Here is a 23,889-nt window from a genome sequence, read left to right on the forward strand (position 1 = left end):
CAGGGGGACAGCTTGAGGCTCTGTCTCAAAAAAATAAAAAAAAATAAAAACTATAAAGCGGTATATAAATAGGTAGTATGCACATATAAATAATAGCTTTATTTATAGGGATCTTACGCCAATTTTCTGCTTTGACCCAGGTTTAACACTATTAACAGCTTTTAATAGAAAATATTGCTATTTTCTCAGTTGTACTGCAACACTGGTCACTACTATTAATCGTAACACATTATTGGGGCAGCCCTGTGGCTCAAAGGAGTAGGGCGCTAGCCCCATATGCCGGAGATGGAGGGTTCAAACCCAGCCCCAGCCAAAAACTGCAAAAAAAAAAAAACAACATTATTTCAAAATATATTAGAAAATTCATTATTCAAATAAACATAATCATTTGTATTTTTTTACCCTACTGACTGTGATAAAAATACCATTATTGGATGGTACTTGTGCCTCAAGGAGTAGGGCACCGGCCCCATAAACCAGGGGGTGGCAGGTTCAAGCTCTACCGCAGCCAAAACTGCAAAAAAACCCTTTATTGTAACAACAAACAATAAGTACCATTACTGTAACAGTATCAACAATTCTGTCATATCTTGTACACAGTTTATAGTGTAGAAATTTCTTGATTGGAGAAATGAAGACAAGATTTATATCTAGGTAGAAGTTAGCTGACACATTTTTTTGTTTGTTTGAGACAGAATCTCACTATGTTGCCCTCAGAGTACTGTGGTGTCACAGCTCACAGCAACCTCAAACTGCTGGGCTCAAGCAGTTCTCTTGCATCAGCCTCCTAAGTAGCTGGGACCACAATGCCTGGCTATTTTTTGTTGTTGTTATTGTTGTGTTGCAGGCCCAGGCTGGGTTCAACCACATCAGCCCTGGTGTATGTGGCTGGTGCTCAACATCATGTTTTGAAGGATGAGACTTATAAATGGAAGTCAAATTTAAGAAATCAATAAATGAATATGAATTTCATTAATAACTTCAAATTACAAACAGAACAAGTAAAATAAGTATTTTTTTATTTCCTTGCTTATTTTTTATTTTTATTTCTTTGTTTTGTTATCATTGTTGTTGAAACAGAGTCCCACCCTATGCCCTGAGCAGAGTGCAATGGCATCATAGTTCACTGCAATCTCAGACTCAGGCTATGGGCATCCATTTTTAGTCGTTAAAAATTTGAGTGATTAGTGAAAGTGAACATTTTTTCATATCTGGCTACTTGTTTCTCTTCCTTTGAAAAATATTCATGTCTTTTGGTATTATTTGTTTTTTTCTTGCTGATGTGGATGGGTTTGAGTTCCTTGTGGATTCTAGATATTAATCCTTTGAGGGATAAGAAATTACCTTTTGGGTACAGTGTACACTATTTGGATGATGAATACACTAAAAGCCCATACGTCACTACTAAACAATTTATCCATGTTACAAAAAGTCCAACTTATACCACTGAAATCTATTGAAATTTTTTTAAGATTTGAATAGTCATCTTAATTTTAGAAATTCCAAAATACGAGGAGGTGAAATGATGTATTTGTCAGGGGTCTGATTTTAAAAGAAAAACAATTATGTCCATCTATGTCATCTCGTATATACATGATACTAACCTGAGGAAATAGTCGTAATATATTTTAGTGGACAAAAGGAAAGTTGCTAGAAACAGCTCAAATATCCATCAGGAATGAATGAATAAACAAATTGTGGTATATACATGTAGTAGATTATTATTCATCCATAAAAAAAGTAAAGTATATGCTACGGTGTGCATGAGACACACTAAGTCAAAGAAGCTAGGACAGATAATGGCTGATTCTTTTATGTAAAATATCTGTAATAGATGAATCCATAGAGAGAATGCATACTGGTGGTGAGAAGGAGGGAATGGGGGAAACCTGCTTGATTAATGGGAAATGGAGTTTAGAAAGATGGAAATGTTTTTTAACTCTATACAGGATGGGAGGTGCACAGTATTTGTGAAATGTGCTAAATGCTACTTTTAAATGGTTACCTTTATGTTATGTGAATTTTACCTCAGCAAATTACTCAAAGTCAATTGCTTTTTAGAAGTATAGCAATTTTTTTCATTAATAAAAGATTTATAGTTAGATGAATAAATGTACAGGTATAAGAATCGATATAGCACTAAGTCCCTAAGTATAGTAAAATTTTTGGAATTTTGGAATGGAATTTATGTATTACCAAGATAGAAACAATGGTGAGACGATTGAGAATCGTGGATGGTTTGGGTAGAAAGGATATTTCATTTATGACTTTCTGTTGTTTCAAGTCACTATATGATTTTTACTTTTTGTTGTTTTCTACTTATTTATCAAATAAAATCATTTTTAAAAAGTGACAGATTTTAGTTTTCAGATTATAAATAGTTAACATGTTTACAGTAGATTCAGAGAGAAAAAAATTCTTATGGTCTGCCAACAGCAAAACCATTAACTGTGAAGAACAGAGTGACTTGTAAAGAAAATTGAATGTCAAAGAAATAATTAAACTCTAGTTTTTGTGAAAATATTTATCAATTCTACTTTTCCTTAATAATCCTTCATGTGACATACAGGCTTAGCTGATCAGTGTAGTGGGCAGTAATGACCCATGTTACTTATATGTTATGTATAATAAAAAGTTTATTAACAAGTACTAAGGTATCATTGCTCATATTTTTACTGAAGACATATTTGGCTTCTAAGAAAATATTAATTATTCAACCTTTAGGCCCCATTCACTAAATTTAATCATGTTTTAGCTTTCCAAAATCATTACTAAAAGAGCAATTTCATCAAATTATGTTAGGGACAATCATAGTAATCTAGATCAAGAATTGAATACTGTTACAGTTATTATATTTAAAAAATTAATATGTGTTTTATTAATTTTGTGATCTCTTAAAATGGTTTTATAGCTTTGTCTTTGTTATACTCATTGTGGAGGTTGGTTTGATATGTTTCTTTTATTAACAAAAAGGCATAGTAGTCCTTAACAATTAGTCTATGGGTAAAACTTAGAAATGTTTTTGTTGTGAATTTTGCTTTTAAAACTTAATATTACAAAGTAGTATGAGTAGAAGCTCTATAAATTAATAAAACGTACTTTTATAGCTAGGATATGTGAGGACTTTCCACTCATAAGTTAATGATGTGGAAAAGGTTTTGTTTATTGGTCCTTTGACTTATGGGGAATGGGATCAAATCTTTTATTCCTGGCACTTAAACAATATTTTATTTCAGTATTTATCACTTGAAACTGGAAAAACAACAACAGTTGGAAGATGCTGTATGATAATTATTTATTTTATTTCCTAGAAAAGATATCATTCTGTGATCTGTCTTTCATTTTTTCCCTTGAATTTTAAACTGTATTCTAGATGGAAGAAAGGGGTAATAGTGATACTGATGTTACTCCACCTCATGTATTTTATTCTGGATTTGAGCACTAATACTTTTTTTTTCTTTTCGTAGAGACAGAGTTTCACTTTATCGCCCTCGGTAGAGGCTGTGGCATCACAGTTCATAGCAACCTCCAAATCCTGGGCTTAAGCAATTCTTTTGCCTCAGCCTCCCGAGTAGCTGGGACTACAGGCGTCCTCCAGAAAGCCCAGTTACTTTTTTTGTTGCAGTTTGGCCAGGGCCAGGTTCAAACCCACCACCCTCAGTATATGGGGCTGTGCCCTACCCACTGAGCCACAGGTGCTGCCCACTAGTACTTATTTTTATAACCCTTTTCTGACGATCTTTCTGAGCTGTCTCCATCTGTTAAATTGATAAAATAAGAGATAATATAAAGATCAAATGAGACAGGGTATAGAAAAGTATGTTGCAACCATACTATGCAAATGCTAGTTATTTATTATTCATTATGTCATTATGTATCTACTGTGTGCTAGGCATGTTATTAGACCCAAGTAGCAGTGAAAAAGACATTGTCCTTGTGCTTGCAGTATTTGTAGTCAAGCAGAGGAGACAGATACGTAACAAGTAATTAAAGTGTGAGACTAGGGTAGGAATCACTTCCATTCATTTTGCAGTGTGAAATACTTTACAGTTCTAAAGAGAACCCTATCATCTCTTTTCTCTAATTGTACAACATATAAATTAAAGAACTAGTTTTCAAGCATAAGGTTTTATATACGTGCAATAATCCTTAGAACTCTGCAGTGGGAATCTTACTACTTCATGAAGTATTGAAGATTAAACAGATATGTATATGTATATATAAAGAGGGTGCTGAAAAATGTACACACATTTTAAGAAAGTACTACATACCAGGTGGCCAAGGGGATACTTTTTCTAGGATGATTGTTGGACCTCATATATACATATACAGCAATGAGAAATTCCCCAGAAAAAGAGACTGTCAAATATTCTTTAACTAGGGGGATAATGACCAAACCAGAAAGTTAAAGATCATAAATTTATATAAGTCATCTATTTGTGGCCCAGTAACCAATAAAAAGTTTTGATTGATTAACCAATTGGATATCTTGTTATGATTTCATCAGGCTGATCTGCGTTAGCTAAAATATAAGAAAATTATTTATTCACAGGTGGCACCCATAGCTCAGTGGCCACATACCCCCAGGCTAGCAGGTTCGAACCCGGCCCAGGCCAGCTAAACAGCAATAACAAGTGCAACCAAAAAATAGCTGGGCATTGTGGCAAACACCTGTAGTCCCAGCTACTTGGGAGGCGGGAGCCTGAAGCAAGAGAATTACTTAAGCCTGAGAGTTTGAAGTTGCTGTGAGCTGTGACAACACAGCACTCTATGTACCAAGGGCTATGTAATGAGACTTTGTCTCAAAAAAAAAAAATTATTTATTCACTAGTATGTAATTAACCTTTTTTTTTTTTTTTTTTTTTGAGACAGTCTCCATCAGCAGAATGCTGTAGCATCATAGCTCACAGCAACCTCAAACTCTTGGGCTCAAGCGAGTCTCTTGCTTCAGCCTCCCAAGTAGCTGGGACTACAGGCACCCACCACAAAACCTGGCTATTTTTTTTAGAGACCAGGTCTCGCTCTGGCTCCGGGTGGTCTCGAACTCAAGAGCTCAGGCAGTCCACCCACCTCAACATGTAATTAGCCTTTGAGTAGCCACATTAATTGGAGTGGAACAGTAGTGCAGAGAATGCCAAAATAATTTACATTGGATTTTAGACTAGAATAATAATTTGTTTTAGCATCTGTTCCATCTTCCCACGTGTTTTACTTTGACAGAATAATAATTGCTTACATTTGAATGGGACTTTTACATTTTTCAGACGGCTTTCACATCCCTTACTTTGTTTCATCCCAGAATGATCCAGGAAGATTATTTACATATCCTGCAAATATACTAACTCACAAGTAGTAGAGTATAACCAGAAGGACTTTGGAAGTGGAATCCAATCATCTAGTCTGAAATGATCCACAGAGTAGATGGTAGTACTTTTTTTTCATCCAATGGTAAATATGTTTATAGCTTAACATCTCCTCAGATTTACTTTGGTTTAAGCAAACTGGTATGTGTGTGTGTATATATGAAGTATCCCCTTTTCTGATACTAAAAAAAAATTTTTTTTTAAGAGACAGGGTCTCACTATGCACCCTAGGCTGGAATGCAGTGGCTAGTCACAGGCATAATCATAGAACACTGCAGCCTTAAACTCTTAGGCTCAAGGTATGTTCCTGCCTCAATTTCCCAGCCTACTGGGATTACAGGTATGGATGCATGCCTGGCTTACTTTTTACATTTTTTATAATCTGTGTACAATCTTCAGGAATCTTTTTTTTTTTTTTTTTTTTGGAGACAGAGTCTCAAGTTGTCACCCTGGGTATAATGCCGTGGTGTCACAGCTCACAGCAGCCTTAAGCTCTTGGGCTTAAGTGATTCTCTTGCCTCAGCCTCCCAAGTAGCTGGGACTACAGGCACCTGCCACAACACTTGGCTATTTTTTATTTGTAGTTGTCATTGTTATTTGGCAGGCCCGGGCTGGATGCGAACCCACCAGCTCCAGTACCTGTGGCTGGCCTAGGCCCACTTAAGCTATAGGTTCTGAGTCAATCTTCAGGAATCTTTGCATTATATTTATGTAGCTGCCCTTTATCTCACTTTCTACCTGTCTTCTGATCTTTCTTCATAGAAAAATTTTAGAATTAAGATCGTGATTTATGTGCAACCATTTAAGCTAAATGTTAACATAGTCTTGCCTATCTTTATTTTTAAGAATAAAATATGTATACATATAAGAATATTTATACATATGAGACTAAAATTCTTGAATGCTTGGATTTCATTTGTTGAATTTTACTGTTTATCATAAATGACTTAGAAACTGCCCAACTTTAGCCTTTTTTGCCTAATTCAGTTATGTAATCTTTATTGCATGAGCCTCCTGTTTTTCTCTACTTGACCTAGTGTTGAGCTCTAGCATATGCTTACACTTAGACGTTCACTTACTTCAAAGCTTGGCCCACTCTCATGCCTAACTTCTACTCCAGCTTTGTTTGCTTTACAGTATTACTCAGTCCCAATTCCTTGCCAGTAACTGGGTCTCATTTGCTCCTTTCAATCTAGTGCTGACACAAGCTTTTAAAGGAAAACAAATATTATGCAGCGGTGCCTGTGGCCCCATATACCAAGGGTGATGGGTTCGAACCCAGCCCCGGCCAAAACTGAAAAAAAAAAAAACTATAAAAGAAAACAAATATTAGGATGTAACAATAATACAAACTATATCTAATTTGTAACCTGTTATCCAAGAGTCACTTTTGAGCTTCAGGATCGTTATTAGGACATATATTATCATTATAAAACATTTTAGGTAAGGATGATGTAAAAGATTAGGCTGAATTTGTATTGAGCATGCTTTGAATTTATTGGGGTTTTTTTGTTTGTTTTTTACTATTTCTGTTGTTTAAAGGGTACAGGGGAAGCTTGGTTATTTGAATTTTGGATAAATATAATTTATGGTGAACTTACCTGTTACATCTTTTAGCTATATGTAAATTTATATATAAATGTATGCAGAGTTTTTAATTTCCTCTTCTTGGCCTTTTCCATTGTTTCCTCCAAGTATAACTCCAATTAAGTTTGAAATATAGAAACTAATCTCTTATTTGTCACTTTCAGACCTATTTAGAGAGAATTCGTATGTATACATTTTAATTTTATTTGAGTACATGGGAATATTATTTTAATTTTTAGTTCTCATAGAATTATTTAAACCAACTATTTTTTTCTGGTAGGTAACTCATAACTGTGTTCAGTAATTTTATCACATATAGCATTTTGTTTCATAATATGAGTTATGATGAATGCACAGTATTTAAGGGCATTTCTGATATTTAAAATTGGGTAATTGAAATGATAAAATATTCCAATTTTCTTTTCAGAACTGAATAAATTAACAATGTAGCTATGTTGATGGGGTTGTTGGTATAAATAATAAAGTTAGGACCTCTGGCCAGTTTTATGTTATTTAAGCTATTTCATTTCACCTTTAATAATTATTACTTCCTACACATAGAATTACATGGTCCCTTCTCAAATATAACTACTCAGTCCATACCAGACTACATGCTAGGTTCTGGGTATACAAAGAAAAAGATAACATCTCCCACAAGAAATTCTGAATCTGATAAAAGTGGCAAACAAGCACACCAAAAGTTACAATCCAGCATCATAAGTACTATGAAAGATATCTATACCTGTTTATACACACACAGATATGTGGCTCTAAAACAAAGAAGGATTCCTAACTTCTTTTTCTATGCAGTTTAGACTGTACTGAGTTGACTCTTAAAGATCAGTGAAATAATTAGCAAGGCAAAGAAGAGAGGAAGTGTTTTCTAGATAGACAACAGTATGGATTTAGCCATTTGAAATTGCTGTTTTTTGGCTCAGCGCCTGTAGCTCAAGCAGCTAAGGTGCCAGCCACATACACCAGAGCTGGCGGGTTCGAATCCAGCCTGGGCCTGCCAAACAACACTGATAACTACAACCACAAAATAGCAGGCACATATTGGTAATTTCATATGGTTCAAAGCAATGTGAAGACAGCAAGGGCTTGAGGTATTGCATGGTTTGGTATGGTTAGAATATAGACTATATTAGAAGAATAGTCAGAGTTGAAAATTGTATGGTCAGTTACCAGGTTATAAAAGATTATATATTCTGGACTAAAAATAAATGTCCAGCCCCATTTCATATTACTATTACAGAAATTAATGGCAATAACTTGTAGGCACCAGTCTCAAAATCAAGCTGACAGAGCAGAGAGAGGGGACTTGGAGAATATGTCCAGAACATCTGTAAGATGACCACCCAAGGCACCATAACAAACTGGTCAACCTATGGAGGTGAACACCAAAAGGAACCAGGTCTACTGTACTGATAGATATATGTGGTGCGTGTCAAGTCTATGAAAATTAGGTCAACTTGAGATAGTCAGTGTAGGGAAGTGGTCAACCATGGAGGTTTTCCTACATAGAATTATTAATGACGTGGTTTCTCATCAGTGGTCTTAGTAGTAATGAGCTGTAATTAGTGGTATTGGCACCAGTGGTTGCAGTATTCTATAAAAAGCAAACTTTGAATTTTACCTTTTGTACTCTGATCACTGTCCAGCCATTCTTACGTCAAATACAATATTCTCCACATAACTTAAACCTTTTTTCTTAAAGGTTTAGAGTTAATGAGCCTCAATTTTTATTTTGTAGTTAAACATCATGTTGTAGTTTGTTGTTATTTGGGTATGAGGAACTATTTGGCCCAATAAACATGCCTTTAGATTGCTTACTTTTTGCTCTTTTGACTTTTATGTTTCTGTCATTTATCAGTTATAGAGGCCTGATGAGCTTATTCTACAAAATTGTTTTACATTCATTTTTCTGATTAAGAAATGGAATAGAAAATGGCATGCCTGAGCTTTTATGTATGCCTGTTTGCTATATTTTCACATTTATTATAATTGGGGTTCAAGGATGAAATCTGAATGTTTAAAAGTTAATGTAAGTTTGTATAAGTAGAGGTATTTGTATGTTAAGACTTTATGTTACCAGTTTATTAAATTCATGTTATTTCTAACTCTTGGATATTGATAATGATCACTAATTAAATGTTTTACACATTAAATACTAATGTTTTTATTATTTGAGAGTGGGTTGCACCCATAGCTCAGGGGGCAGTGAGTAGGCACTGGCCATATACACCAAGGCAGGTGAGTTCAAACACAGCCTGGGCCAGCTAAAACAATGACAACTGCAACAACAAACAATAAATAGCCAAGCATTGTGCTGGATGCCTGTGGTCCCAGCTACTTGGGAGGCTGAAGTAAGAGAATCGCTTAAACCCAAGAGTTTGAGGTTGCAGTGAGCTGTGACACAATGGCACTCTACCGGGGGCAACAGCTTGAGACTCTGTCTAAAAAAAAAAAATTGAAGGTAACACAAAGAAATTAGTTGGACTCGTTCAATTTGGAGCTTTTACATAGAATTTGCCAGATTAACGTATCCCAGACAAAGGCCAAAGTGTGTGTTCTGTTGTAAGGAGTAAGACAAATCACCATTGACTTACCAAATTTAAATTTAGATGTGTACAAATGGCCTGGGTCAAAGGCAAGTAAGCCTAGTTTCGTTGGTTTCAGTGTCCCACATAGTACCTTGCAATGAATTTTAGGTACCCATGATTCCTTGGTTGTTGTTTACCCTATGAAACTTTTCCTAGTTTTTTGGAAACTAGAAACATGCTTAACTAAATTCCCAGAATGGGTTTTTCATTTTCTAGTGAATGGAGTCAGTGAAAATTCATCCTGACTCCCTTTATGATTCTAATTTTTTAAATAATCAAGAGTAGCGTAGGTGGGGGCACAGTGGCTCACACCCCTAATTTGCATTTTGGGAGTCCAAGGCAGGGGAATCACTTGAGGCCAAGAATTTGAGACCAGCCTGAGCAAGAGAGACCTCATCTCTACAAAAAATAGAAAAATGAACCAGACATGGTGGTTGGTGCCTTTAGTCTCAACTACTCTGGAGGCTGAGACAGGAGGATCCCAGGAGTTCAAGGTTGCAATGAGTTATGTTGAGACCACTGCAATCCAGCATGGGCAGTAGAACAAGACCCTGTCTCAAAAAAAGAAAAGAAACTATGTAACATGTAAAATAAAAATACTTTCAACAGGTAACCTATAACGTATAAAGAGGTCCAAGGCAAATGGTAATGTAAAAACTTCAAAACTTAAGTTTTTAAACAAGTTGCAATTTTTGTATAAATGCTAAAATATAAAACTGATTTGTACTAATCAGACATATTTAAGCATAATATTTGATTTATTTCTTAATAGTCTGCCAGTGATGTCCAGTTTTCATACTGTAATTCTTGTTTTTTAAACAGTAAAAAAATATGTTTAGTCTGAAATTGGTAAGGTACATAAGTTGTTTCTTCTCCAGAGTGAAGTCACCCTGCTGAGAAATGAAGTGGCACAGCTGAAACAGCTTCTTCTGGCTCATAAAGATTGCCCTGTAACCGCCATGCAGAAGAAATCTGGCTATCATAGTGAGTAATGTTCCATTACCTACAGCCTTAGGCTACATCAGTGAAATACTACCAGAGTGAACTGAGCTACTGTGAAAAAATGAAGACTGCAGTTCTCATATTTAAGATTAAACATCAGAATTTCTGTAAGGTTATTATGGAATAATGGGGTGGAGGGATATACTTTTTTAGAATCTAGAGAATTTGTTTTCCTATTTCTAGCTTTTCTAGATATTACTATAGATCAACAAAATAGGCTAGCTGATAATTTACAATATACTGTAAGTATTGGTAGTAATTTTTTTATCTTCTCAGGCTAACAATTTGTCTTACTTAGATTGACAAGGTGAAACACTTTCTTCCATTCAGTAATGATGAGATTTTGTTTTTAATCAGCTGTCTTCATTTAACATACATTGTATCCATTTACAGCATGAAATCATGTTCTTTTTTAGATAATGTCAGCACTATGCAGTGTTTTTATTATTGTGAACCTTTATAGTAAGCCTTCTAGTTAGTAATAAAAATGCTAAAACATAACAATATTTAAATTATCTACTTATAAGTTTCCTCCAATTTGTTTTCCCCAAAATTAGATTCGTCTGTTTTCAGTATTTTAGGTTAACTGTGCTTTTTCCTTTTCGTAATATTCTTTTTTGATAAGATGCACAATGTTGGAACCAGCTGTTACTCATGAATAAATGGCCAATTTTGTCCATGGTACACAAATTTGTAACAAATAACAGAGTTGGGAATGCATTAGGCAACATTCATAATAGATAACCCACAGCTTTCATGTTTATGATTTAGTGATATTTCAGGATATTTGTAAGTGTGAAGATTGTTTCAACCATATGTATCCACTTCATTTTAATTTGCCAATGTCAGTAATTCAAAAGAAAGAAGCATTTTGTATTGGATGCAAACAGTTCCTCAGGTGCTCACAATAAAACTTAATGGCCACCATCTTTACTTGTAGTCATTGTAAGCAGTTTCATCAGAATGGGCAATATTTTTTAATTTAAAAGATTCAGTAGATTTAGCAACTCTCAATTGCCATATATATATTTAGAACACTGATTTTTGTCAGTTTTGAGCACATAAATCTCAGTTATTTGATATCTATAGTCATTTTGACAGGACGGTGAAACCTATTGTCCAGTAAATTGGAACTATGTAGAAATATGTTGGGGGTTTATATTAACAATGATTGCAGCAGGGATGAGGCCATTACGGTTCCCATCTGACTTAACATAATTTCCTGTAGATGCTACTAAGTTCAGCATTATGCATATGTGATTTTCTTAAGAAAGCTCTCTTGAATTTTGATAGTTAAAAATAAAATATACAAATGATTATATAAAATTAGAAGAAATTACCTCACTTCTTAATTTGTACTTAGTTCAAAAATTATAATTGGTAATTTATTGGATACTCTCAATAATGTCAGTTATTCATTTTAACAATTGATTTACAAAGATAGATTTTTAAGTGCATAGATAGATGGATTTATATAGTATATACTTCACTACAATGAAAATCAAGATTCATAAACTTTTTGTCAGTTTTAAGCATATAAATCTCAGTAACCTGAATATATATTGTGCTAGTTTGTGAGATACTAGAAATGAACAAAGACTTTTAGTTGCTTAGCACTGTTCCCACTTTGGTTCTTATCTGGTCATTTAGGTAATAGAACTATAGTAGCTCAACCATAAAATGAATTGTCTTTAGCTTTTGATCAATAATTGGATTTTGTAGAAATTTTCCAAGTAATTTCTATTTTAAAAAATTTTTGAAATAAATTCGATTTCTCTGTTGTTTAACGGCCAAGGTAGATAGAAGGATTGACTAAGTAAATTTTTATATCTTAGAAAATTCACAAATTCACACTCTTCATCATGTTGTAGCACACAGTAATTATTAAATGGTAGTGAGCTGTGACTCTAGCTAAATCTTTTAAAACAATTATAGGGGGGAACTAAGATTTATTAGAAATGTAGGAATATTACAAAGTGTTGCAGGTACAGGTGACAGTAGTAAGTTACAATTCTAGTGTCTGTCCTACCCAGTTTTAATACTGAAAAAGTCCCATATTCTAGGAAAACCAGTCAGTGATGGGAAAACTATAATGGTCACCCTCACAGTTAAATAATATAAAAACTGATTGAAAATAAAAGTACATTTTTAATATTGCAGTTCCATGAAGAAAAAAGCATAAAAGTGATCTTCTTGCCCTGAATTCATATTTTCTAGATCTGGACATAATTAATATTGTATAAATGGTCTCTCTAACTGTAAATGGAAAGGAAAGCTTCTTGGGCCCTAATTGAATACTAATGTTTTTGTTATTAAACGTGTGTAGAATGAAGAAAAAAAGAAAAGTGGGGAAAAAAATATGTGTGAACATAGGTAGAGAACTTTACAGAGAAATAGTCAAACAGCTGGTTTCTTTTAGCTTTAGCAGAACTGAAAGTGGCTTTTAAGTACAACATGATTTCCTGTATCTTTCTAGTACTTGAGATTATACTAGTAATTTTCTCCCCTCACCTTCTAGAACTGGACATGGGTGCAGATAATATCACCTTGTAAAGGTATTTTAGACACATATTAAATTTATAATTATACGATTATGAGTACCTGATTTCTTCCTACTACCTAAAGATTTGCTTTACCTCATTCTGAAAATCTGTAGGTAAGCACACTTGTCCATTATAATTTACTGTTTTGAATCATTGCCTCCAGTATACAAGGACTGTCTGGAAAGTATCCAGCCATGTGGCATACTTTCCAGATAGCCCTCATATATGTATACTTCCTTATACCATTCATCATAAATCAGTTTTTTTATTTTTGAAAACTAGTGTATTTCTAGAATTTAACATTCAGGGAAAGGTCAGCTTATTCTGTTGAAGAGTAGTGGTAAACTACACAAATAGGTCTTTTTAGTATTCTCTTCAGTTAAACTGCCATTGTTGGTGTTTTCTTTGAACATATAACTATTGTATTGATTATTCAAACAACTAAATTACAGATATTTATAACTTTATTGCTTGATATCTTTCTGTTTTATATAATTTTAAAACAGATTACTAATGTTTTATTTTTATTATATCTTGAGGTCCAGTTTTTATCTAGGGGTAGGGCATTACATTTATAGCACATTATAAAGAAGATGAGAGTCTATCTTATTCATGTATTTTAAAACCTGCTTTTTCAAAAGTACATGGATTTGAGGCAGATGTTTCAAACTTCTGTAAGAGCTACTATATTTCAGAAAACCCTCAAAATGAGGAACTGTTTTGAACTAACATTGTTCCTGTCAGGTTCCCCCCTCTCCACCATCTACATTACAAATCAGGGCGGTAAGTCCGGCTTCATAAGGTCCACAGTCTTTTACTAACTGACTTTTGGAATTGGCAGATGGCCATCAGTAAGGAGGCCAATAACCATTCTCAGATTTGATAGTAAGCCTACTTACTGTCAGTTCTAAATGCTGAATAAAAATTATTTATTTATTTATTTATTTTTTGTAGAAACAGATTCTCACTTTATCACCCTTGGTAGAGTGCTTTGGCATCACAGCTCACAGCAACCTCCAACTATTGGGCCCAGGCAATTCTCCTGCCTCAGCCTCCAGAATAGCTGGGACCACAGGCACCTGCCACAACACCTAGCTATTTTGTTGTTGTTGTTGCAGTTCGGCCCAGGCTGGGCCTGAACCTGCCACCCTTGGTATATGGGGCCAGCGTCCTACTCACTGAGCCACAAGCGCTGTCCTGAATAAAAATTATTTTTAATGCCAGGTGGAAAAAGCAAGACAGGAAAGAATATATCCATTAGGATACTGTTTTTAGAATATTTAAATATTAACAATCTCAACCATATTGGTTTATTGATTTATTGATTTATTTTTGTACGAAAGGTCTTTATTGGTTGGGGGAGGGAGGCTGTAGAGCAGCACCGAGGAGAGAAAGATAAGGAGAGTGTGGAGAAGAGAAGAGAGAGAGAGTAGAGAAGAGCAAGGGGGAAGAGAGAGAAAAGAGAGCAGAGAAGGCAGAAGGAGGCGAGAGAGAGCTATATATTTATTTATTTTTATTTATTTATTTTTTTAAGAGACAGTTTCACTTTATCGCACTTGGTAGAGTGCTGTGATGTCACAGCTCACAGCAACCTCCAACTCCTGGGCTTAGGGATTCTCTTGCCTCAGCCTCCAGAGTAGCTAGGACTGCAGGCACCCACCACAACACCCAGCTATTTTTTATTTCAGTTTGGCCAGGGTCAGGTTCAAACCCACCACCTTCAGTCTATGGGGGCCGGTGCCCTACCCACTGAGCCACAGGCGCCGCCCAACTCAACCATATTGTTTAGGAATACATACCTATTATATCTATATGAGGAAAGTACAAAGAGAAAACAAGGGGAAATGGTGAAATATCAGATCAGTGATTACCTTTGGTAAGGAGAGGCACCTCCAGGAAAAAGCAGTGTCATTGGCAATGTCCTCTCAAGTTAAGGGCTGGGTTCACAGGTTTTCATGTTATCATTGTGCCTCATAACTTATGAATACTATAAATATTTGTATGTGTTGTCTATATCAAATTTTTCACTAAATGAAATTACTGGATTTTATTTTATTAAAATAAAAAAGATGCAAGAGATTCGTTGAGGCCTTAAATATTGGTAGGTTTATTTTCATAAATATTTAGAATGCCCTTTATTGAATAGCTTTTCAATTGCAGTGTTTAAGAGTTTCATATAAATTTTTATTTGAATCCCAATTAAGTCATGCAACTGTAACAGCTGGTGGCATTTAGATTCAAATATTGCTTATTCTCATGTGTATGCGTCATTAGAATCAGGTGTTGTAATCATCCGTGACGGCAGTAGATGGATAGTCAGCTAGAATAAATACAATTCTGGAGCATGCAGAGGGAATAATTTGAAAATATAATTTGTATGTAAAAATTCATTTCATTTATGCATGTCATTATAAATGGCTTTTTTATTTATTAATAAGCATGACATGTAGGCCAAATAGATTGGTTTTATTAAATGTTTTGCTTGGTAAGTGTTTGATTATATCTGTAAGGTCTCCCAAACTATTAAGCTCATTTTCTTTCTTAACACTATTTAGCAAATACTGTTAAATAAAAACTTCTCCAGCTCTATTCTGTGAGGCACTATATACCCAAGTTTTCATATATATGGTTGTGCCTTGCTGTACATGTAAAATTGCCAAGTCTTATCATTAATTGCAGTCTCATTAACTTGTCTACATAATCAATTTTGTAAAATACCTTCTAACTTTTTACTCTGTATATTAACTCAATCTAATGATACATTCTTACCGATATGTATTTAAGGAAATTAATGATTTTTCCTTTTTCCACTCAGCTGCTGATAAAGATGATAGCTCAGAAGACATTTCCGTGCCAAGTAGTCCACATACAGAAGCTATACAGCATAGTTCTGTCAGCACATCCAATGGAGTCAGTTCAACTACCAAGGCTGAAGCCGTAGCCACTTCAGTCCTCACCCAGATGGCGGACCAGAGTACAGAGCCTGGGCTCTCACAGATCGTCATGGCTCCTTCCTCCCAGGCACAGCCCTCAGGAAGTTGATTAAAAACCTGCAGTACAACAGTTTTAGATACTCATTAGTGACTTCAAAGGGAAATCAAGGAAAGACCAGTTTCCATTTATGAGAAATCTGTGGTTGTAAATTTTTTTTACTTGAAATTAAATTTGGCTCTAAAGTTGGTGTAGCAGCAGTTGATGATCAGACTGAACAACAGTTTTTAGTCTCTGGAAAAAGACTGATTTTGCTTTTTTTATAAATATTGTTAGATTTATTAATTTTTCTGTGCTCAATGTGTAAATTGTATTATAATTCATTGTGGTTTATTTCACTTTTAATTTGGTGGTGTTTTAATAAATGGGGGTGATACCGAATCTCTCTTCCCACTTCCATTTCTTTTAATCACCCTTAAACCTCAGCTGTGATGGTAGTTTTGTTATCATTTATACCAAAGTTCTGCATAGTCCGTATTGACTTTGTAATGTTAACAAAGTCATAAAGCACTAGGCAAAAGAAAGACAGAAATTTACTTTTAATCTTTTTGCCTTTTATTTTGCACATTATGCAAAAAGATCAATGTTAGAGAACACTTTTTTTTAAGTGAGTGTAAACATGGTAAAAGACATACAGTGCTTTTATGCACATTCTTAAACTAAATCAAGGTCATTAATAATAGCATATTTTCCTTTTTTTTTTAAGATTTTAAGTAAACATAAATTTTAGAATTTCAGCATTTCAAAAGTGACTTTATTTTCCAAATCTTAAATTCAGTATTTTTAAACTATGTTTTGAGGCTAAAAAATATGAAATATAATATACAATGCAGGGTTATCAGATATCGAATAATTTTTGAAATTAGCTCTTGTTGGTTTGGGGGGTTTTTTTTGTTTGTTTCTTTTTTGCAGATTTCAGGTTCCAAACTGAGAAGTTTATGCATAATCAAGTACGGTATGGTTGCCAGAAAAGCCTAAAATTACTACTTAGAAAATTGAGACTGTCTACCCCCATTGTCTTGTACTTGCGAGCTAACTTGTACTTATTCTTGTGAAAACACTGTCATCCTTTAGTAGCAAATTTTGATAACGTTTCTCGTGGAAAAAAAATCAGTATCTATCTTTAGAACAATGTAATTATAACGTGGGAAGTATGTGTGAGAGTGTGTGTGTGTGTGTGTGTGTGTGTCTCCTTCAATAGTTTATGCCAGCAATCTTTGCTTGAATGTTTAACGATGCCTTCAGTGTGATGCTGGCCAATAGATGATTGCAGTTTAAAATGTCATTACCGTGCAGGCTTGGATAACTAACATTCCATGATGTAGCTTGTTTCTGATGAGATGATTGTAGGTACACTTTTCTCATTATCCAGTCATCTGTGGGATACTGAGTTTTCTAATGTGCCATTATCTATTTTTATTCTGCAGTTATGTTCAAAATACAGTTCAATATTTTAAAATAGACTAAATTGTTAAACATAAAGTAGTAGATGTGCGTAAGAAAACTTTGTAAAATAGTTATGAGTCCTACCCAGTAGCAACTTACGGCATTCGAGCAGGATTCCATTATGTAAATATCTGTAATGCATTTATAATAAGTTGTGTGGTTTGTTCTGCATCCATACTGCACTCTTTGCTAAAGTCTCAGTGCCATCTCCTAATGAGACTGACATTTTAAAAGTCTGTATGGAATATCCTTGATAATTCAAGGAAATATCCCAGCTGCCTAAGTTCCAAACTGGGAAGCATTCAAATTATACAAATGACATTTCAGGACTTTTAAGTGTGAACATAATAGGAATTTTATTGTTTGGCTTATTAAAAATGAGAGCATTTTTAGTTGATAATTCTACTTCTAAAATTTTCTATTTTTAACTGATTTCATAATTTTAAAGTAATCAATTTCTAATCATGATTTTGTCATAGTTATGCTAAGGAATTATCTCAAAGGCACAAAATATGAATTCTGCAAGAAGGCTATTTTTTATTGTTTTGATGGGTTAGGAAAAGCCTCAATTTTTCACTCTTAAGTCCTTCGGTGCATTTTTTCTTTCATCTTATTATTTATGCAAGTTGAAGTTCTTTGGTAACAGAATTCTTGCAACTGTAAAATAAACTACATAGATGTAAGAAGTCATGTAAACAGTTAATGAGCTTACCATGGTTAGCAAAACTTTCACTGTAAATCAGTCTGTATTCAGCAAATAAAATTCATTATTAGTTGTATAAACACAAATTCCATTTTGACTTTCCAGATGTCACACTACTTCTGTACCTAGCATTTTCAGTCCTTATATTTGCGATGTTACACAAACTGTACTATTTTCTTTGATGTGCAGTTTGCATGAGTAAACCATCAGAGAATAAATTCTATCTTTAAATTATGTTCATAATTTGCTTGTTCTTACCTGTCTTTCATAAAGTAACGTCACCTGATTTTTTTTTTTCCTTTAAGGCATTTATTACCTGAGAAGAACCTGAGATTCTATTTCTGTGATAAAAATCCATTCCCTCTTGAAGACCTTTTAACTGCAGAGTGTTTAGGCCTTGTTCCTCTCCTCTGCTTTTACTTTATGTCTGTGACATTCGTATACAATGAACCTTTAACCTATGTCCATGGCCCAGGACACTCCCTGAATTTTAGCCACAGACCCACCTGCCTTTGGCATCTCTCCATGATAAGGTAACAAAACGTCTTAAACATAACATGTCCAACAACAACCCACATCTAAACCATCAGGACATGGTGTTTGCTTTACCTTCAGAATAATCCAGCATACAACTACATCTCACCATTTGCACTGCCTTTACCTAGATTTGTGCCTTCTTCATTTCTCAACCAATTGCTATAGTTGCCTTGTAATTGTTTCTTTCTTTTCACCCCTGCCCACCACAGCCTTTTTTTGGGGGGGAGGGGGGAGACAGAGTCTTTTTTTTTTTTTTTTTTAATTAAACTGTTGCCCTGGGTAGAGTGCTGTGGCATCACCGCTCACAGCAACCTCAAACTCTTGGGCTCAAGGGATCCTCTTGCCTCAGCCTCCCAAGTAGCTGGGACAACAGGCTCCCACCACAGTGCCCAGCTAGCCACAGTCTATTTTCAGTGCAGCAGCCAGAGTGATACTTCTGAACATAACTCAGGTTATAGCATTCCTCTGCTTAGAATCCTAGAGTGGCTCCCCCATTTCACTCAGTAAGTGCTCAAGTTCCTAGATTGGTTCACCAAGTCCTAAAAGGTGTGCTTCCCCATCCTACTCTATCTTTGACCTCCATCTACCACATCTTACCAGTGAAGGTTTTGAGTAGTATTGGGTGGCAGACATTGCTATAGACACTTGAAATACCCCAGTGACCCAAAACAAAAATCTTGACCTTCATGCAGCTAACCTTCTAAAGAAGGTAGAAGGATGCGGTAGAAAATATGGTCAGTAAATACATAAATTGTCTATTAGAGGTGGTAAGTGCTAAGTGAGGAAATAGACTTAACACCAGTTTTGGTGGAGAACGTGTGGAGTGACATTTTAGTCCTACCTGTCTGACTGAACCAGTCTGAGGAGATGCAAAGAATTGCATAGCTAGTTTTAATGAACACATTCTGCTAGTGTGCCTAAGATAGATATGTGATGTTTGATAAAAGGTTTCATGAAGACAAGCTAATGTATTTCTATAACAAATAAGGTTGAACAAATCAGTGATGTGTTAAAAGATCAAACACATTTACTTTGACTTATTTCAGAGAACAGGAAAGATAATCTTGTCTGATGTATACTTGCATTTATATGTGGCTTGGCTAATTCTATATCTGCAATTACAGGATTTGATGCCTGACAATTCATTTGTGAGGATGTAGTTATTGGAGAATCCCATTTATTCCCTGGCTTTCATCTTAGATAATAGACCCACGCACAAACTCACACACTCAAAATACCTTCAGAACACAGTTATCAAAGCAAGCATTACTAAAATAGTGACACTTAGGAAGAATAATTTTCAAATCTGGCTTTTCTAGGTAATCTTGGCCTCAGAACAGTTTTACAGTAATTAAAGTTACACCATCTTGTGTCTATTGTAGTTAGGGGAAACTTTTAAACGCTTAATACAAATAAGCTTTTTCTGTAATTCTCTGATACGGTTTTTTAACAAAGTGCAAGTCTTTGCACTTATTAGTAACTACACATGGAGACTCAGCTGTTCACAGATTCTGGGTGTTAAGATCCTAGAGAGCTTAGAGCATCCTTATAAAAAACTGGCAAGATGTAGAATAAAGGCCTTTCTGAAGAAATAAGAGTCCTACCATTTAAATAACTAGTTACAAATTGCACATACTGCCATAGAAAAAGTGTAGTCAGTGAAAATGTTTCCAAAATAAAAGGGCTTACTCTGAAATACCAAAGGTTATATGACCAACCTACTTAGCAAAGACATACATAGGTTTTTGTTTGTTTTTCCTTTTTAGAGACAAAGTCTTATTTTGTCGCCCTCAGTAGAGTTCTGTAGCATCATAGCTCACAGCAACCTCCAGCTCTTGGGCTTAGGCAATTCTCTTGCCTAAGCCTCCTGAGTAGATGGGACTATAGGCACCTGCCACAACGCCCAGTTATTTTTTTTTGTTGCAGTTTGAATGGGGCCAGATTCAAACCCACTACCCTTGGTATATGGGGCTGGCGCCCTACTCACTGAGCCACAGGTGCTGCCCCCAAAAAACATGCATAGTTTTATTACAGTAGTCCAAAGCACCAAATCAAGGTTAATTGTGAAATTATCAAATATGTCACAGTAGTTGAGGGTTCTGCTAGAAGGGTTCTGTTAGTGAGTAATGGGCCAGTAGCTTGTATCCTTTTCCCCTAAAGGTACCTGCAAGTTTTTCCAGTGACTTTAGAAGAGAAGGTGTTGGCCTCATTTCCATCAGTGTCATGGTCATGATCCCTTCCCATGCTCCTTATTTGCCATTAGATTTTATATTTAAGACATTCCTTGAGATGGAATTTTTAAACAAAACAATTGTAGTGATTTTACTATACTTCAATTACTTGGGAAGGTATTTCTGATTCTAAATTTCACTTCTTTTTTTTTTTTTTTTTTTTTTTGAGACAGAGCCTCAAGTTGTCCCCCTGGGTAGAGTGCTATGACTTCACTGCTGACAGCAACCTCCAACTCCTGGGCTCAAGCGAGTCTCCTGCCTCAGCCTCCCAAGTAGCTGGGACCACAGGCACCCGCCACAATGCCCAACTATTTTTTGGTTGCAGCCATTGTTGTTTGGTGGGCCCGGGCTGGATTCGAACCCACCACCTTAGGTGTATGTGGCTGGTGCCTTAGCCACTTGAGCCACAGGCAGTGAGCCTTAAATTTCACTTTTAACTGTCATTTGTGTCACATCAGGATAGACTTACTTTATTCACTCACTTTTGCAGTAGATTTGCTTTCTGTAAAAGCAAACAAAAGAGAATGTTGCCCCAAAAGAACTTTAGTAGTTTTTTGCTTAATAATTTTTAAAAGCATGTAAATTAAGAGATGCCATTTTTCACAGCCTAATACAAAAATTAGGCAGAAATCCTTTAATTCTGTTTATTTGGCAGAACTTAAGGTGATAGTATTGTCAATTATGAGTTTCTCACAATAGGAAACAAATGCATTATGTGATGTTTATGAGGAAATGGGAAAGTTTTCAATGCTGTTATCTTTAAAAATAAACCCTTTGCATTATTCATTAATTCTGTATCATGTATTTGATTTATTTTTTTCCATCAGTTTTTTTGTCCATGTAACTTAAGTATGTGGCTAGTACTTCAGTCCATTTTGGGGAGGTGTACTTGTTAAAATTCATTGTCATAGGGTCTAATTAACATCAATTCACTCTGGGAGGCTGAGGTGGGTGAATTGAGGCTCAGGAGTTCAAGACCATCCTGAGCAAGAGCTGAGACCACAACCCCCACCCCCGTCTCTACTAAAAAAAAAAAAAGAAAGAAAAAAGCCAGGTGTCATGGGTGCCTATAGTCCCAGCTACTCAGGAGGCTGAGGCTGGAGGATTGCTTGAGACTTAATAGTTTGAGGTTGCTGTGAGCTATGACACTGGCACTCAACCCAGGGAGACTGAGTGAGACTCTGTCTCAAAAACACATACACATACACAAAATGAGTTAAGTAAGAAAACCTAGCATGATTACTTTGGGCATTTAAAAATTATTCAACAGAGCCTGTGGCTCAAGGAGTAGGGTGCCAGCCCCATATACTGGGGTAGGGGGTGGGGGGCAGGTTCAAGCCAAAACTGCAAAAAAAAAAAAAAAATTATTCAACAGATAATTATTGACTTCCCCCAATGGATAAATTCTTAAGGAAATGTCCTCTATGGTACATCTTAATTTATTCAACTCAGCTAGTGGTTTCTGAGACATTCAGCACCAGGAGGCAATCTGCTGGGTCCTAAACAACTGTGTCAGTAACCTTAGTTAACATCCTGCAAGCAAAGCTCTTCAGATCTTTTTTATGATACCGAAGTCCAGTTCAAATAAAACTAGCTCCAATTTTCTATGGACTAGCATGTATTTGTCACAAGGAAACATTACATAACATGTTGAAAAGATGCTTCCATTGTCATTTTCATTACTCAGTGCCCTATTTGTGGAGACTTTGTAAGTGCCTCAAAACTAGTGAGCTACTTTTGAAAATGACATTGATCAATAATTTAAGAACTTGCATAAAATATATTTGTATGCCTACTATGACTAGAGGTGCTTAGGCATGTATAATTTAAAGTCATTTATGATTTAAAAATTTTAGCCACTTGCTTAAAATTTTCCCCTAATCTTTCACTAGAATCCTTTTTTTTCTTTTGGAGGCAGAGTCTTGCTTTATTGCAGTGGTTCTCAACCTTCCTAATGCCGTGGCCCTTTAATACAGTTCCTGTGGGTCACGACCCACAGATTGAGAACTACTGCTCTATTGCCTGGGCTAGAATGGCTTGACCTTAGCCTTTCCTCACAGCAACCTCAGTCTTCTGCCCTCAAGCAATACTCTAGCCTCCTGAGTAGTTGGGATTAAGGCACACGCCACCACACCCCAGTAATTTTCCTGGTTTAGACAGGGTCTTGTGTTGCTCAGGCTGGTCTCAAACTCTTAACCTCAGGCTATCCTGCCTTGGTCTCCCAGAGCGCTGGGATTACAGGCCTGAACCATCACACCCAGCCTTCACTAAAATTCTTAATGCATAAAAGATTAGATTTCTCTTACTTTTCTTACTGGTGAAAGTACTTAATGGGTTTTAGTCCAGTAATTGAGAATTTGGTCAGTAAGTACCTGTTGTGAACCTACTTTGTTCTAAGGTGTTGGATGTTGCAGGGAACACAGGAGAAATAAACACGAGGCTCCTTTGGATCCAAAGTACGATCCATTTGGAAAGACAACATAAGTTGTTAACACCTCTCATAGGAAATAATTACAGCCTAACAATTTATGGAATAGATTTTATAAGTTCAGAAAAGTAGAAGACAAACCATATTTGTGCTTAAATTACAAGAATGGGATTCAGGTATAAAGACAAAGGTAAGGGTAAAAGTTTAGATAACAGAAAGTGTAAATGTTCTTAGGACAGTGAGGAGATGGGAAGAAGTGGAAATATTAAATGACGTTGCACAGCTAGAATAAGGCTGAATTATAAAAGGCCTTGAAAGTGGGTTTAGGGCTCAGTACCTGTGGCTCAAGCGGCAAAACACCAGCCACATACACCTAAGGTGGTGGGTTCAAATCCAGCCCAGACCCGCCAAACAACAATAATGGCTGCAACCAAAAAAAAAAAAATAGCCGGGCG

At 35.6% G+C, this 23,889-nt stretch overlaps 1 protein-coding gene across 1 annotated transcript in view; it reads left to right on the forward strand.

Annotated features, from left to right (window-relative positions):
* The window catches only part of ATF2 (activating transcription factor 2), a 97,187-nt gene extending 78,706 nt beyond the window's left edge, over positions 1-18,481 (forward strand). The window contains exons 13-14 of the mRNA XM_003791503.3: positions 10,432-10,537; positions 15,914-18,481. Coding sequence (XP_003791551.1) covers positions 10,432-10,537; positions 15,914-16,140 — 333 coding nt within the window. The 3' untranslated portion in view covers positions 16,141-18,481. The remainder of the gene's footprint in view (positions 1-10,431; positions 10,538-15,913) is intronic.
* Positions 18,482-23,889: the final 5,408 nt, after the last annotated feature.

Source organism: Otolemur garnettii, unplaced genomic scaffold, assembly GCF_000181295.1.
Source record: "Otolemur garnettii isolate 467f Iridium unplaced genomic scaffold, OtoGar3 scaffold00048, whole genome shotgun sequence".
NCBI lineage: Eukaryota > Metazoa > Chordata > Mammalia > Primates > Galagidae > Otolemur > Otolemur garnettii.